At 37.5% G+C, this 17,595-nt stretch overlaps 1 protein-coding gene across 1 annotated transcript; it reads right to left on the reverse strand.

Annotated features, from left to right (window-relative positions):
* Positions 1 to 16,725, reverse strand: LOC134753607 (nitrilase and fragile histidine triad fusion protein NitFhit-like). The gene is made up of 11 exons (XM_063689543.1): positions 16,590 to 16,725; positions 15,254 to 15,421; positions 14,775 to 14,933; positions 14,253 to 14,448; positions 13,403 to 13,535; positions 10,751 to 10,966; positions 9,918 to 10,100; positions 6,480 to 6,594; positions 4,139 to 4,216; positions 1,394 to 1,479; positions 1 to 474 (listed from the first exon to the last, which is right to left on the reverse strand). The coding sequence occupies exons 1-11, from the start codon at positions 16,593 to 16,595 to the stop codon at positions 372 to 374; spliced, it is 1,443 nt and encodes a 480-aa protein (XP_063545613.1). The 5' UTR covers positions 16,596 to 16,725; the 3' UTR covers positions 1 to 371.
* Between the last annotated feature and the right edge of the window lie 870 nt (positions 16,726 to 17,595).

The raw sequence follows: 17,595 nt of genomic DNA on the forward strand, positions 1-17,595 counted from the left end.
CCTTACTTATAAGCGCCTTGGTTTATTAGTCTAAGGGTCGGTTGCACCAACTGTTTGTAATCGTTAAAGAGTTCGCTAAATTTTATTGTATGGAAAGTTTCATAGTAAACCGCCGCGGCGCGCCCGGTGACGTTGATCAGTCTGTCAAGTGCGGATGGTGCAACTGGCACTTAGCTTATTTGTGAATAAAATGAAATAACCAATATCAAAATCACATTATGGTTGCGATGCATTACGCAAACACGCAGTAAACCGGTATTTACCGGTATTTTGTAAACCGGTTCCGAACCTTGCAGGTAGGTCAATGTGCGAAATTATTCGTGGCTGGCGTCTTTAAATGGATTCTAACAGGGCAAGTAAATGTGAATTTGTCAATTAGTGTCCAAAGTGAGTAGTGATTCTCTGAGCGAGGCCGCTTCCGCCTCCATTTCTTGCAAACTCCGCGGTGGCTTGGCCGGATGGCTCGACGAGAACCTATGAAGAAAGAGGATATAATAAGATAGAGCGGTACTGTCATAGTAAATTTTGTAACCACTGTAAATTCACTGCCATCTATCGACACACCTTAAAAGTAAAAATGAAGATTTATAAAAATACGATAAAATGTATTTAAATATGGATAAATGATTCTTTTTATTTGCATTAATTATTTATATGATTTTGACCCATGTTCTTTAACTGATATGCTTTAAAATTGTTAAATAACAAACGAAACCGTCAACGCCATCTATACGACAGTAGGCCAAAGCTAGTAGCGCCCTCTGATCGAGAATCAAATTTTCTTGATTTTCGAGGCACGTTTTTTCCTTAGACTGTATCCATCTATTACGGAGTTATATCTATCTTTGCTATGAAGAAAATATTAGTAAAATAATTAAGAGTCCCCAGCAAGCTCGGCCGAATTTAACCTTCCCATACAAACGGAGTTTCGTTCTAATTTTTAAAACTACGTGTTGGATTGTAACGAAACTTTGGTTTCGTTTGTTATTTAACAATTTTAACACATATCAGTGAAAGAACATGAGTCAAAATCATATACAAATAAAAAAATCATCATTTATCCATATAATAAACCTACCTACCTACCTTTTATGATACCGTAAGTAGGATTACTTTTACTTATCTCGTGTAAGTGACTTGTATGTCTTTTATGAGAATAAATATCTTTAAACCTAACCTAACCTAATAAATATACATTTTTTGATATTTTTATTTTTAGTTTTAATCGTGTGTCGATAGATGGCAGTAAATTTACTGTGACTACAAAATTTACTATGACAGTACCCCTCTATCCTATATATTCTCTTTGACGAGGCAAAACAGTTTCCAATAATGGAATAAAAGAGAACGAAAATACATAATTTTACAGCGATAAAGACTTGAAACTACTTACTGGTCGTGTTTGGCGAGCTCCAGGTATATGAGATCGTTCTGTATGAAATCTCCCTTCTTCCGCGGCATTATGTGGCAGTGAAGGTGCTGAAAAAAAAAATGTAGGTAAGTATCAACAAAGATAGATATAACTCCGTAATAGATAGATACAGTCTAAGGAAAAAACGTGCCTCGAAAATCAGGAAAATTTGATTCTCGTTCAGAGGGCGCTACTAGTTTTGGCCTACAGTCGAATAGATGGCGTTGACGGTTTCGTTTGTTATTTAACAATTTTAACGCATATCAGTGAAAGAACATGGGTCAAAATCATAAAAATAATTAATGCAAATAAAAAAAATCATTTATCTATATTTAAATACATTCTATCGTATTTTTATAAATCTTCATTTTTGGTTTTAAAGTGTGCCGACAGATGGCAGTGAATTTACTGGGGTTACAAAATTTACTATGACAGTACCGCTCTAGTATAACTCACTAGTATAAGTTACTCTATGGTATCAATAAAAAAAGTCCAAAATAAAGAATTTGAAAATGCTTCAATTACATTAGTAGCTAAACATCTCACTTCCTAGGCAAATCTCAAGAAACAAACAGGTCAAAAGGGCAAGGGATTCTCAATCAAATGTTCAACACTCCAAATTTTGACGACCGGTCTGGCGTAGTGGGTGGTGACCCTGCCTGTGAAGCCGATGGTCCTGGGTTCGAATCCAGGTAAGGGCATTTATTTGTTTTTTTTTTTATTTTTTTATTTTTTTTTATTTTTTTTTTTTTTCAAAAAAGTATAACATATTTTAAACTTATACAAGTTTCGCCAAACTTGCGTTTAACGGCGAAATGGTGCACTCATTTTCAATGTTAGTACCTTAATCTAAATTTAATGATTAACTTATATTACTAAGGTTAATACTTTTATATTACATTAACAAAGTGTAAGTATGTGATGAAAACAGATATTTGTTCCTGAGTCATGGGTGTTTTCTATGTATATAAGTATGTATTTATCTATATAAGTATATATATCTTCGCCTAGCACCCATAGTACAAGCTTTGCTTAGTTTGGGACTAGGTGGATCTGTGTAAGATGTCCCCTAATATTTATTTATTTATTTTACGAGATGAATTGATTGATTATTTATTTTTTCTCGTAAAAGAGAAAAAAAAAACAAAACATCCCTATAGATTCAAGACGTCTCATCATGTGTTTTAATGACAACGGAAAAACGTAACCTGATGGAAGAGAGAGTGCTAGAAAAATAAGGCAGTTGACTGACGTAGAGACGGCACGTTTAGTATATTTCAGTGAATTTCATAGTGTAATGGCATATGGAATTTTACTGTGGGGTAAGGCAGCGGATATACAAACAATATTTGTTCTACAAAAGAGAGCCATCCGGTCTATTTACAAGATGGGGTCTCGAGAATCATTAAGAGATCGATTTAAAGAAATAAACATCTTAACAGCAGCATCTTAATATATTTACGAGTGTATTGTCTATGCTCTGAAGCACATAGATTCCTTTAAGAAAATGAATAGTACTAGACACAATCATAAAATTGCAATGCACAAGTTTCGTGTGCGTAAAATTTATAAATCTTTTCTGGGACAATGTATATTATTCTATAAAAAATTGCCCAAACAGGTGTTTAATTTGTCAATGAAAGCTTTAAAACAATATTTAAAAACCTCCTTAATGAAAAAAGGATACTACAGAGTCGAAGACTATCTTAACGATAAAACTGCTTGGCCTAAATTGAATCAAAACAAGAACGACTGCATGAAGCTTAATAATTAATTCTTTTTATATAAATTAGACCTTTAAATAACTGTTTAATGTACCTACCTAAAACTTCTTTTTTTTGTCTGTTTTGGAAATTATTGTAAATTTATTATATACCTATTATTGTTAGAATTTGATTATTGTGCTTATAATTTTGTTTTTGACGATGCAAAATGCTGATTCAGCCAACAAGTAGGTATGTATAATTTTAATGTAACTACCATTAGGTAATCGCACTTTATGCGCATGCATGCTTTATTTCTAGTTTAGTATTAATTTCGTGTAAGATAAAATGTAGATATTTGACGATGCAAAAGCGATCCAACAGATCCTACTTGAATAAATTGATTTTTATCTTTATCTTTATCTTGGAAAGTTCAGGAGCTTACATTTTAGTGTTACAACAAGACAAACATAATAAACAAGACCGGCGAAGTGATCCCATAAGTGTTCCGTTTGTCAAAACAAAGTTTTGCACGGAACACTAAAAATATTTGGCACTTTAACTGAATAATTCGGCCGAATACGAACATTGGAAAACTTGTCGAATACCGAATATTTTGCCCATCTATTAAATCACAATAAATAAATAATTATTATAGGACAATGTTACACAAATTGACTAAGCCCCGCGGTGAGCTCAAGAAGGCTTGTGTTGTGGGTACTCAGACAACGATATAATATATAAATACTTGAATACATATAAATAAAATAAATATATTATATTATTACCTCAAATTAAAATTAAAACACTAAAAAAATATTTAGCGATATTTGTGCCATTTTCAACCAAAAGGGTCGCTTGTCAGTAAGGCGCTATTTCCATATAGCTTCAATTAAAAATTAACCTTATCAACAAGCGATAATGTGGTACCTTTTGGTTGAAAACGTCACATTTAAGGACAAAGATCCATAAGCTTAACATAAATATTTAAAAAAAACCATACAACCGCGAAACAATGTAGTACCTTGACAGTTTGTCCCGCATCGGGACCGTCCTGTATGGTCACCGTACACGATTCCGTATTGTGGACTTTCTCCATCAACTGTAGAAAATAATATAAAAAAAATGTTTTGCAAACTATATACTTGTTATACAACGTGCCCACGAGAACCAATTCAATTCAATACTTTATTCATAAAATACAATTTTACAAGTCAGGTACTTACATGCTAAATACTTAGTTTTATTGGTTTTAAGTCTTATTAATTATATAGATATTTACATAGTTCAAGAGGCAAGGCTGAACCAGCGAACCAGTTTGTAAGCAATACCATAATTTACTCAAGAAAACTAGTTTAATATCCGTAATACTTTTTTAAATTAAAAATAAATGTACAATAAATCAAAATGCATTCAGTAATAGCCACGTTTCGAAGCCGAAGTCTAAATCACGAAAGAGGCGGTCGCCGGTGTCGCAGCGCTTTTTATGCTGGTGGAGGGGAAGGGCGCCACCACCACCTGGCCGGCCGCGCAGCAGGTAGAATCTTGGGGCGCGCTCAGGGTTGCCAACAAGTTGTTTTATTTTTATTTTTTATATATATTTTTTGATAATAATAATAAGTTTTACCCACTTAGTACAGTGCTAGGTCTCGTAAAAGGCATCGACCGTATAGTATGCATCGGACGCCAATTTAGATTTGAGTTTTTTATAAAAACATAGGTCGCTAGTTATTTGTTTCAGTTCTAGCGGGATTTTGTTATAAACTTTAGGTCCTACCGTATGTATACACTTTCTAGACTTGGCAAGTCGCGTTTTAGGTGGATTAAGTTCAATAGGCCTTCTAGAACTCGCAACTCGGGCGTTGCCACGAGTCGGAAACTGTTTTAAGTTGCATCTAACGTATTTCGCCACTTCGAAAATGTATAGTATAGACACAAGAGAGAACAGTATATTCTAGATCAAATTTAATTACCAAAAATAAACCAAATAATAAATCGGGACCATTTCGTGGCTAATATCGGTAGTGTGATGTAATGTAATGTTAAATATGCGTTGTAATGTTATGTGTAAGTTTGCTTTTGGTTCTTCTTGTGTTATAATGTGCCACGAATAAACTATTTCTATTACTTAAATGTCCTATAAACTTTTTTTTTAATTCGCCTAGTTTCAGTTAAAACCGGTAAAACAAAAAAATCTTCTTTTTATCGTTACTATATCGGCAATATCTCCATCAGAACGGCGTACGTTTTGATGGAGATATTGCCACTATGGGACTCAGTCCAAATAACCTTACTGACAGATGTCAAAAGTATAGTTACACTGTAAAAACTAGGTTTTACAAAAAAAAATGTTAAATTCTTTTTGAGTGACAGTTTTACAAATAGTATTTACATTTAGATTAGAATAGAATAGTTTTTAGATTTAATTGTATAATATTAATTATTGAAATTGTATATTTACACTAGGGAGTGACCCCCGTTCTGAGTCATGGCTCGTCCAACAGGTCTCCATCGCCATACAGCGGGGTAACGCTGCTAGTGTTATGGGGACCTTTGGACCCGGCATGGCTCAGAAAGGATTTTAGTTTCTAATTATTATTATTTTTCGTATTTCTTGTATCACAAATAGTACAGCTAAAATATTAAATATAAATATTACCTTATTAGAGATATGTACTTAAAGACATTAAAAACTTTACACTTTATATACAAGTACATATAAAAAATCGATAAAAAAAATTAAATGCAGTTTTTTTATTTTATAAAATAATGTTTCCTTTAAGTAAAATAAGCTAACTTGAGGTTTTAAGGCACTTTATCCAGGGCCCATAATTTTTTTCCAACCTGTATATATCGCAGTACGTCTCTTATAACGGCTGCGTTTGATTGAATGCCAAGTATTGAAATAGTCGTTGTTTGAGTGTGCTTGACCGTTATTTGAGACCCGAACAGCAGCCTTAATGTATTGGTTTGTGACAAGGGCCTGACACTCTTTGATAGAGAAAGATAGTCTTATTGCGATTCCTATAAGAGGAAAGAGAAAATAGTGCCATGCTTTGTCCTTATCACCGACCGAGGCGAAGGCGAAATACCGAAATTTATAAGAGTGAAAGAGAAAAAATCCTATGCTGCCCAAATTGTATATGAATATTCTTTCTCTTACCCCCGGTCGCTCGGTGGCGCGTCTATAACCACTTGTATGTACTATGTCTATGGTTTCTGACTTATTCTGATGACACCCCGAAAAGAGCAGACATTCTGAACGGAACCGTCAGTCAGATTTGAATTGGAAATTGTCGCAGTCCGTCACTCCATTCCTCAGAAATTATCAAAGAAGTAGTATTTATTTAGAGATTTCGAGATACCTTTTGCACGAGTCGTATGGTGGCGTAGAAATCGCGAGCCTCTTCCTCCGTGAGGTCTACGTTCCGCTCCGCGCACCGCAGGGGCGCCACCAGCACATGGCCCGGCGTCACGCATCTGTGTCAAATAGACAAACATTTATTGACATTTATGCATTTTCTAAAATGACATATAGTTAATTAACATTAACTATATTGTTTCACATTATTTAAATCTATTTATAAATTAACCTGGACATTTAACATTTAGCATCATTATTTTATTATTTTACTAATTTTCTAAACGAACTTGACATTTAACGTTGCATAAACGTCGATAAAATATAGTTATAAATATAGATTTTATTGCTATTTGTATGAGATGCATGTAATTACCTAGACTTAAGAAAATTGAGTGCGCTTACAGGGTGTCATGTACCTACCATCCTCAAACTGTAACACCTAATGTATTATGAACATGACTGCAATACAATAAAGAATAAAGAAAAGATCTTATTGATGGTAAGCTAATTTTACGGTTCAAAACGATAGTGGACGACTACTTCTCCTATGCCACACTTGTCTGTATTGACCATAGAGAAATATAAGTAATGAAAGATATAATATTTATTTTATTTATTTTTATTTATTCCGGGCAGATTTATTGAATTCTGATTCGATTCGGAAGTAAATGTAGGCGAAATCAGAAATATGTATACATATTTTCCCTAGGGACTAAAATACGATTTTTACCCCGCTTTGCAGGTCTAATATGAAGCACTTTTAGAGCATGAGAACAGCGGCGGCTGGTGATTCTATATTATGGGTGTTCACTATCACAGTAAAAAACTACACATTCAATTAACCGACACAAAATACGGTCATTGAACTCTCTTATAGAATTTCGTTATTACGAATATCTTGACGACCGATAGACGCTAACTGCAGTTCATTTTACAAATGGATTCTAGGTTGTGAATGTTGTTTTAAAATTTTATGGAAATATGTGCTAAATTGTTAACACATCGGTTTCGGTCCAAGCAAACTCACCGCACAGCCGTCGCCCGGCCCGCCCGCGCCCGCTCCAAACAAGACATATGTACTTAGGTAGGTAACACGATAAACTAAAACACCTAGTTACTTTTATCACAGCGACATAACACAACCACGGTGTTTTTGCATATTGATCTTATTTAATGACATATAAGTTTTTGTTTTTGACGAACATTGTTACGAAAGTTCAAGGTTTTCCTTTTATATTGAACTCGAGTCGATTTTGTAAACTTTTTTCACATTCTCCCGTTAAATTCATTCATTTTAAATACCTCACAACAAACAAATTATGTGCACTTACTGCTTAAACTCTTGGTTAATTATTTATAATAAAAAAATGCCAAAATTCCATTCACGCGCGTACTTTAAAATTGACTACTAACTAAGGTCTGTTTACAAACAAGTGACAATATGGCGCGCACAATGCGCGCGCATTCGACGAGAGGGCGCAAGGTCAAACGGGCTACGGAGCGCCGCTCCAATTTTACCTCTTTCTTCATAGAAAATCTTCTGTTTCACGTGCGGAACTGTAGCGAAACTTCTCTTTCGCTCTCATTGAATTTCCTATTGATTTTATGTACTAAATCTTTTTCATAGGAGCGCAATCCAAAGCGCTCCGCTTCGCGCGTTACCTATGATTCCTATGAAATTATAGGAGTAGGCCGAGTAGTATAGGCCGTCTATAAACTTATAATGAATAAAGGTAATTATTTAATTGGTATTTTACTTTTGTACGATAGATCTTAAAGAGTAATATATTAATTAGGCACTATAATTTCATTATGATTATTTATGGGAGTGCACTGCACAAGCGCTCCTTAGAGGAAGCCGCGCCTGCATGAGAAGTGAAAAATATTTTTGATTTGTGTTTTTTGAATAGTCACACTACTATAGCCGGCCTTCACCACTGGAGGGCTTCATCACTTTTTCTTTAATATGTGACATCTATTTCAGTTTATAATTTAGTATGTGTATTTGTTAAACTCGACTGCCAGCATATTTCGGAACGGCTTGACTCCTTGGCGCTGCGTAGAGATGTGGCCTCGCTCTGCATTTTCTATCGCGTGTATAACGGGGAGTGCTCCGAGGAATTGTTCGGATCAAGCGCTGCAGCTTCTTTTCGCCATCGCCCTACGCGAGAACATTACCATCCTCACCACTTAGATGGTTGGCAGTCCTCAACTGTGCGTTTCTCTAGAAACTTCCTGCCTCGCACAGCTAAACTGTGGAATGAACTGTCGCCTGCGGTATTTCCGGACCGATATGACCTTCAAACCTTCAAGAAAAGAGCGTATTCCCATCTTAAAGGCCGGCAACGCACTTACAACCCCTCTGGTGTTGCGGGTGTCCATGGGCGGCGGTAATCGCTTACCATCAGGTGATCCGTCTGCTCGTTTGCCTCCTATTTCATAAAAAAAAAACATCAGTTTTCTTACCAAAACGTCTAGTCTAGTGTCAGGTAGCGGAATTTATCAGTACTGCTAGTTGACAATAGATGTCGCGACGAACGAAAACTCTAATGCTCAACAAATTTCAGGTAATATTATAACCGGAACTCTATTTTCAACTCCTTCTGCATGTAATATTAGTTATGAATTGTTTTAGCAGTACATTTTTCGTCAGTAGCGACACTTGACATCTGGTGTCATGGTGTCAAGTAGCGGTACTGATAATAGGGTATTTGACTACTAGTCAAATCGGTTTCTTTTTTCGAACTGTCAAAACGATTTTGCTACTATGGAATTTATATTAAACACTAGCGTGTGACGTCATGATTAAATACTCTTTATAGTTTTATACGGGTTTTAAAATAGAAATTATGTCTAAAAATAACTGCTGTCTACGTTTTTCTATTAATCTTCCGATGCTTTATTTCATGCATGGCGTAAAATAATTTAGTTTAAATACAGTCAAATCCCCTAACCATATTCCGCTACTTCACGCTAGATGTCGACTACGAAATAACTCGCGTTTTGGTAAGAAAGCTCTTTCTTTACTTATATTTTTCTATGGTATAGACCTAAGTTCTTACGTCACTGCGTCTATGGAGATTAAAGAACTTTTACCACTTGAAATATTCGCGGCTCATTAGATAAAGGCAAAAAGATAGTGTGTGAGAGAGATGATAAGTAATAGCTATAGGGTATTTGACTGTATTGAAAATAAATTATTTTACACCATGCATGAAATAAAGCACCAGAAGATTAATAGAGAAACGTAGACAGCTGTTATTTTTAGCGACAATTTCTATTTTAAAACCCGTATAAAACTATAAAGAGTAAGTAATTTGATTGTGACGTCACATGCTAGTGTTTCAAATAAATTCCAAAGTAGCAAAATCGTTTTGACTGTTCGAAAAAAGAAACTGATTTGATTAGTAGACAAATACCCTATTGTAAGTCTACTAACCGTATATTCACGAAGGCGTAAGTCAGGTCGCTAGTGTAGAACACGCATGTCTCCGGTATCTGCACGTGGCCGAACTGCCTGGAGGGCCCCGGGGGCTCCGGTGGCGGCACCGGAGCGCCCGCGCCCGCCGGCTCGAGGCTCCCGGTGCGGAGGCTCAGAGCGTAAAGGGAGTACACGTCTTTTCTGAAATTAATAATAATGATGAATCTACAAATAAGTTTTTTGTCAAAAATAAAATATATGATACGGAATTCTGTGTTAAAACAACTAGTTGTGTTTGAGTTTGTTAGAATTGTCTCGATGAGTATTAGTTGCCTGTTGAAAGGAAAGTACAGTCAGCGATAACAGCTAGCTTGTACAACAAATGAATTTTCATTCTGATATTTGACTCCATTCCATAAATAACGATACTTTTGCCTAAATTGTCAACTGAAAGTACCCTTAAGAAATACTATAAAAATGTATACTTGGTCATGTTTAAAAAAAAACACATGCATTTTACTTTCCTCGTATTCGAAATGAAAAGTAGAGTGTTTAACTAGGCACCATTTCCGTCTCGGACTATTGGCGGTCACACTGCGTTCGAGTGCCAAACTACCTCGACAGAAATGGGTGCCATTCAACCCTTGGTTAATAATCTATTACATTGTGTCTACTAAGATTGTCGATACACTATTTAAAAATAATAAAAAAATATGCCCAATTTTGCTACACACGGTAAATGAGTCAGTATTATGACGGAGAAAGTAAAGCCAGTTTTAGGAAAAAAAATTGTCACACAAAACTGTCAAAAAATGGCGATATTTTTTTCCTTCTCCGCTTTGGTGTCTTACCTTCGATGACTAAAAACAGGCATATTCTGGCGCACCTCGTTCAGCTTGTCTAGGTCTATCTCGGCCACTCGGAACCCTGTCTCCTCCCCGCAATCAGCCAGTACCCGGCCCCACGGGTCCACGCATAGCGCGTGCCCGTAGCTCCGCCGCTTGGTATTATGTGCACCCACTTGTGCTGCGGCGATTACGTAGCATTGGTTTTCTATGGCTCGCGCTCTGAAATATAAAATCCGGTATGAGGGTGTCGCCTCGCTACTAAGCTGAGCTCGCAACGCTTCGTCACTTGGTAGAGGCGTAACGAAGTATGTAGAAGACATAATATAACACCTTTAAACTTTCGCGTTTTGTACACATAATTAAAGTCATTACCAACCATAGACATAGTGTCCACGCATGTAGGGGTGGACGAGAAGATCTTGGGGTCGTGGATGAGGTGAGTTAAATGGCACTCATAGTCCAATACATTCACGTATAATATTAACTTGGTGATACAGAGGTGTTATAATAACACTGTAAGCGGACGGGCTCGACTGTCCGTCGCAAGATTGCTGAGAGAATGTCCGTTGCCGGCCCCGCTGCCCCGCTCCCCGCACCATGCATTGCGTCGGCGACGGCTCCCGAAGATGCCCGAACAAAGACGAGGCGTTAACACATAGTAATACTATGTCTATATAATAATAATACTCTCGGTTTCATGATGAAACCGAGCGATCAGGGGTAAGAGAAAGACATATTCATGTATTGACAGGTTAATGTACGGCAGCATAATCCTTTTTCTCTTTCACTCTTATAAATTTCGGTATTTTGCCATCGCCTCCTACCTATGCTGCCATAACCTGACCATGAAAAAAATCCCGGTCGGTGATAAGGACAAAGCATTATTTTCTCTTTCCTCTTATAGGAATCGCAATAAGACCATCTTTCTCTATCAAAGAGTATCAGGCCCTTGTTACCAACAATCAATGTTGTGTTGATTACCAAAATCATAATTGACATTTTGCTGGGACGTCAGTGTTCCGTGACAACCTAGCTGAAACGTCGGAAAAAAGGTAAAATAATAAAATTTAATCGCGTTACACCCGTTAATGACATTAATTACATGTAGACGCTTTGGGGAAAGTTTTCAGAGGATAATGTTTATTACACAGTCAGTACAATCTAACTCTGGTGCGATGTTGATAGCACAGATTTTGCAAGTGTTATTTTAAACGTAAATTATAACGTTATAGAAGTTTGACGTTTAACACATTTAGCGCCAGCGCTTGCTACGCGCTACGAGCGTAGCCAATAACAACCATAAAACTTCGCGCGGTAATCGCGGGCCGGACTGTATGGAATTTCGCACTTTTCGCGAGCTGGATTTGCTGGCTCGCGGGCCAGTTTAAAGGTCACTGTCTTGAAAGATAAGATACTGTACCTCAATACAGCATAGCTGTGCTTAGTTTCGGGAATCATATGTAATATAATTGTTTTAGAAGAAAATAAACTGTACCTCAATATAGTGTGCCAATGGGCTTCGCCCGTGACCTGCGTGGAGGCCGAGGGGAACGTCAGAAGTTGGGCTCGGAGTACAATCAGCGCTGTACTTAGTTCCGGGTATCTTACGTAATAGAATTGTTTTAGAAGATAAGATAAGAAACTGTACCTCAATAGGGGGTGCCAATGGGCTTCGCCCGTGGCCTGCGTGAAGGCAGAAGGGAACGTCAGAAGTTGGGCTCGGAGTACAATCAGCGCTGTACTTAGTTCCGGGTATAATAATAATAAATAAATAATAAATATTATAGGACATTCTTACACAGATGGACTAAGTCCCACGGTAAGCCCAAGGAGGCTTGTGTTATGGGCACTCAGACAACGATATATATAATATATAAATACTTAAATACATAGAAAACACCCATGACTCAGGAGCAAATATCTGTGCTCATCACACAAATAAATGCCCTTACCGGGATTCGAACCCAGGACCATCGGCTTCACAGGCAGGGTCACTACCCACTAGGCCAGGCCGGTCGTAGAAGATAAGATAAGAAACTGTACCTCAATATAGTGTGCCAATGGGCTTCGCCCGTGGCCTGCGTGAAGGCAGAAGGGAACGTCAGCAGTTGGGCTCGGAGCACAATCAGCACTGTACTTAGTTCCGGGTATCTTACGTAATAGAATTGTTTTAGAAGATAAGATAAGAAACTGTACCTCAATATAGTGTGCCAATGGGCTTCGCCCGTGGCCTGCGTGAAGGCAGAAGGGAACGTCAGCAGTTGGGCTCGGAGCACAATCAGCACTGTACTTAGTTCCGGGTATCTTACGTAATAGAATTGTTTTAGAAGATAAGATAAGAAACTGTACCTCAATATAGTGTGCCAATGGGCTTCGCCCGTGACCTGCGTGAAGGCCGAGGGGAACGTCAGAAGTTGGGCTCGGAGTACAATCAGCGCTGTACTTAGTACCGGGTATCTTACGTAATAGAATTGTTTTAGAAGATAAGATAAGAAACTGTACCTCAATATAGTGTGCCAATGGGCTTCGCCCGTGGCCTGCGTGGAGGCAGAAGGGAACGTCAGCAGTTGGGCTCGGAGTACAATCAGCGCTGTACTTAGTTCCGGGTATCTTACGTAATAGAATTGTTTTAGAAGATAAGATAAGAAACTGTACCTCAATATAGTGTGCCAATGGGCTTCGCCCGTGGCCTGCGTGAAGGCAGAAGGGAACGTCAGCAGTTGGGCTCGGAGTACAGTCAGCGCCGTGCTAAGTTCCGGGAATCTCATGTCGTAGCAAATCGCCATGCCTGCCAAAAGAAATAAATCTTAAGGTGCCATAGTTTTGAGTTATTGAAAAATCGTAAAATTAAAAAAAAATTAGCAATCTTGGGGATTTTTTGCCCCATTTCCTATGGGAGGACATTTTTTACCGGGCGAAAGCGAAGGTCTCCGTTTCAGCTTGGACATAAATTCTTCCGTGTGTTCGGATGTTCTCGTCTACAGCACAGAATAAATAATAGGACTACGTACAGAAGATTCACTCTCAAACGAAACGCGTGTATTACGACATATGTGAACGCTAGGTGGCGCAAGCGCGAGCAACTACTATGGTTAGACACCAAAATTGGTGTGGGCCGCATGTACTTGTAGCGACGAGGAGTGAGCCACGCCTGTCTAGAGGTCGCGTTTTTCAACCGATTCTCGTGAAATTTGGTGAGCAGGTTCGATATTCGTTTCGAATTTTTTTGTAGAATCAGTTTTTGGATTTTTTTCCAAAATGTCAGAGCTCGCAGCTCGCATACCTAAAGCCCGCTCCAGACTACGCGGCGCGAAGCCGCGAACGCGAGTGTGGAGCCGATGTCGCTGATTAGCAAACTAGACTCCACACTCGCGTTCGCGGCTTCGCGCCGCGATTCGCGCACTAGTGTGGAGGGGGCTTAAGGAGCGGTACAGCGGTGTTGGTCACACTATAGTTTAAATTTGCCGCCTTTTTCTACTGACGGAAATAGCTTGCCCAACTATACCTATTCTCCCGACAGGAGAGTCCACAGGCGCCACAATATGCCGTCCGGGACTGCAAAAATCACTCTCTTTAAGCCGCACATTCCTCTCCGGTATCTCTACATCGAAGAGATGCAGTTTTCTGTATTGCTGCACTATGTCACCAGTGTTGTTTATTATAATGTGTGTATTGAATATTTTAGTTTGGTCTTCTTTATTCTGAAACATGGAGAAATCAATTATTCATATTCATATTTATTAATAATGTTCACATACATTTAAAAGTCAATACTTTTTTTTTAGTTAAATTATAAATTAATCACAAATTTGTTTAACAAAATTACAAAATTACTACTATAATACGAGTATATTTGTGACGTTTTCAAGCAAAAGGTACCACATTGTCGCTTACCATAAGGGCGAAAATTGCTTGTACCTTTATACGAAAAACTTGTCAGAGCGTCCTTATGGCAAGCGACAATGTGGTACCTTTTGCTTGAAAACGACACAATGGTTGCAAGGTCTGTAGAGACCATAAGGTTTACCTGTTCATGTAGCCCTCCCATAGACAACCACACATTGTGTTTAACAGCTAATTGTCTGTAGCTGTCGACAGTGCTGCCACCTACAATCGGCTCTGCAGATTTCAACGTGTCTTGTTTGTTGTCACAAATGTAGTCACACGCTTCAGGGAAAAATATCATCTGAAATTTGATATTAATTTAAGCAAGCCATCTAAGCTCGAATACCTTAATAAAAACCGGCCAAGTGCGAGTCGGACTCGCGCACTGAGGGTTCCTTACTTCCTAGTATTTGTTATTATAGCGGCAACAGAAATACATCATCTGTGAAAATTTCAACTGTCTAGCTATCACGGTTCTTGAGATACAGCCTGGTGACAGACAGACGGACAGCGAAATCTTAGTAATAGGGTCCCGTTTTTACCCTTTGGGTATGGAACCCTAAAAACGGAAAAGACGGAAACATTCACCAAAGTTGGAAGGTTTTAGAAAATACAGGTTACCTTGACATCTTCCTTAACCGCATTGCTGACCAGCTGGCTGACATTCTCCAGGTTAGCAGCTTTGTCAGCCACCGACGTCATCTGACATACGGCTATCCGGTGCTTGGACATCGCTTCACTGAAGTGTCTTATAAGCTGATGTTTACACTGTTTCAGCAGTAGGAATGTCTGAAAATATTATTTTAATACAAAAAGAAAAAAATACAAGCCATGTTCACAAATGGAATTTAAAAAAATATAATTTTAGTTATACTGAGTCACCCGTCACCACAGCTGGTGCAACCCAGCTGAAACACGGTAAACCCATTAATATCTCTAAATATGTATACAAAACACAAGAGTTTGAAGTGTTGTATTATAAAATAATGGGCCGGCCACATAGGAAGATTGACAGATGACAGATGGACCAACAAAGTCACAAAGTGGCCAGGACCCCATGGCAAAAGGAAGGCGGGAAAACCCATAACAAGGTGGTCCAAGGATATTATAGTCACAGCCGGAGAAAATTGGCTAATCAAGGCAAAAGACCGAGAAAGGTTGAAAGATATGGAGGAGGCCTATACCCAACAGGGGTCCTTAAAATAGTGAAAATGGAAAACAATAATATTAGAAAACTTTTTTATCATGTAAAACTATTTAAGGAAAAATAAAAGCTTAAATAAATAATTATAAAATAAAACTATGAAAACGGATTATATCACATATATGGAATATATAATACGTCCTGACGTTTCGAACCCTTTACAGAGTTCGTGGTCAACGGGTGACTGAGGAAAAGCTACAAAGTGCAAAATACCCACATAAAAAAATGTGGCATTCTCAATCAAAAGGGTACTTATTGTCGGTTGTCAATAAGGCGCTATTTCCATATAGCTTCAATTTAAAATCAACCTTATCGACAAGCGACAATGTGGTACCTTTAGGTTGAAAACGTCACAAATAATGAACCATTATAAACTATAAACTAAGGCTGGTTGTGCATGCAAAATCGGTTCATACAATACAACTATTTTCAAGTAAAGATATATGCCTTAAGTATAGTGAAAAGTCAAACGAGAAGGCCATAATATTAATATACACTAAACCGTAAAATAATAAGACTATTGTATTAAGGATAAAAACCATGAACACTTACAAGAATTTAATTTGATTTACACTTTATGATACGAGTTGGTTTTAAGGTACTACAAAGGAATTCACAAGATTATCAAATAACTAGATGACTATTATCTCGTATATTATTTACAATCGTTCTTATCAAACAACGTAACAATAACGCAAAGGTTATAATTTTTCAACATAACCTAAAATACCGGTGAACATATTGTGTACTTACCTTCATCCTATAAAGGTAAATAGGAGACTAAACATATAAACTGCATGAGGCTTACAATAACTAAAAACTCAGTTAAAACCTTACAAAATCATAAAACTTTTGTTTATTTATTTTGCTCTTACTTTTGGCAGTTTTGACATTGACATTTATAAATACCCACATAGCACAGACGTACATTCAGAAATCAAATATATGTGTATAGTTTGTCAAAGGACTGTCTCATTTCAAACATAGATAGAGTTAGATCGAGTAAAGTCTGCAACGATTTAATTTTGATAGCATACGCAGTGCAAGTGTTATTTGTACGTCTTTTTTTTTTTCTCTTTATTTAAGAGCTTGTCACCGAGGTGAACATGTCGCTCCATAGAAAACAGCAATACAATGTTCTTACAATTAACTTAATCTATTAACAATAGTCTTTCGTACAAGCTGCAGTAGCGCCATGGCGGAGTCTGACAAAGGAGCAGCCAGTACATTTGTACGTCTTAATTTCATAGAAGTTTGACGTTTAAAATAACACTTGTACTGCGTGTGTTATCAAAATCGTTGCAGACTTTTCTTGGTCTGATGCTAGAGAGAATCATAGTATCTTTGTCTTACTACTATAGTTGGTCAAACCAATTTGTCAGTAAATAAGAACAAAAAAAAACTATATTGATCCTTTTCTTTTGGGTGCTAGTACTAATGTAAGACAAAAATAGTATTATACTCTCTGTCTATGTTTGAAATGAGACAGTTCTTTGACAAACTATATCTTTGTTGTACTAGCACCCAAAAGAAAAGGATGAGATAGTAACTATTTATTAATCTGTGGTTTGACCAACTATATCCCTCCACACTCATGCGCGAATCACGGCGCGAAGCCGCGAACGTGGGTGTGGAGTCGATTTCGCTGAATAGCGAACTAGAACTAGAGCGGCCCTTTACAATTTGCCTGCGACATATATATTATTTTATTTTATTTCTGAATGTACATCTCTGCTGCAATGTAGGTATAAATGTCAAT

This window comes from Cydia strobilella, chromosome 27 (assembly GCF_947568885.1).
Source record: "Cydia strobilella chromosome 27, ilCydStro3.1, whole genome shotgun sequence".
NCBI lineage: Eukaryota > Metazoa > Arthropoda > Insecta > Lepidoptera > Tortricidae > Cydia > Cydia strobilella.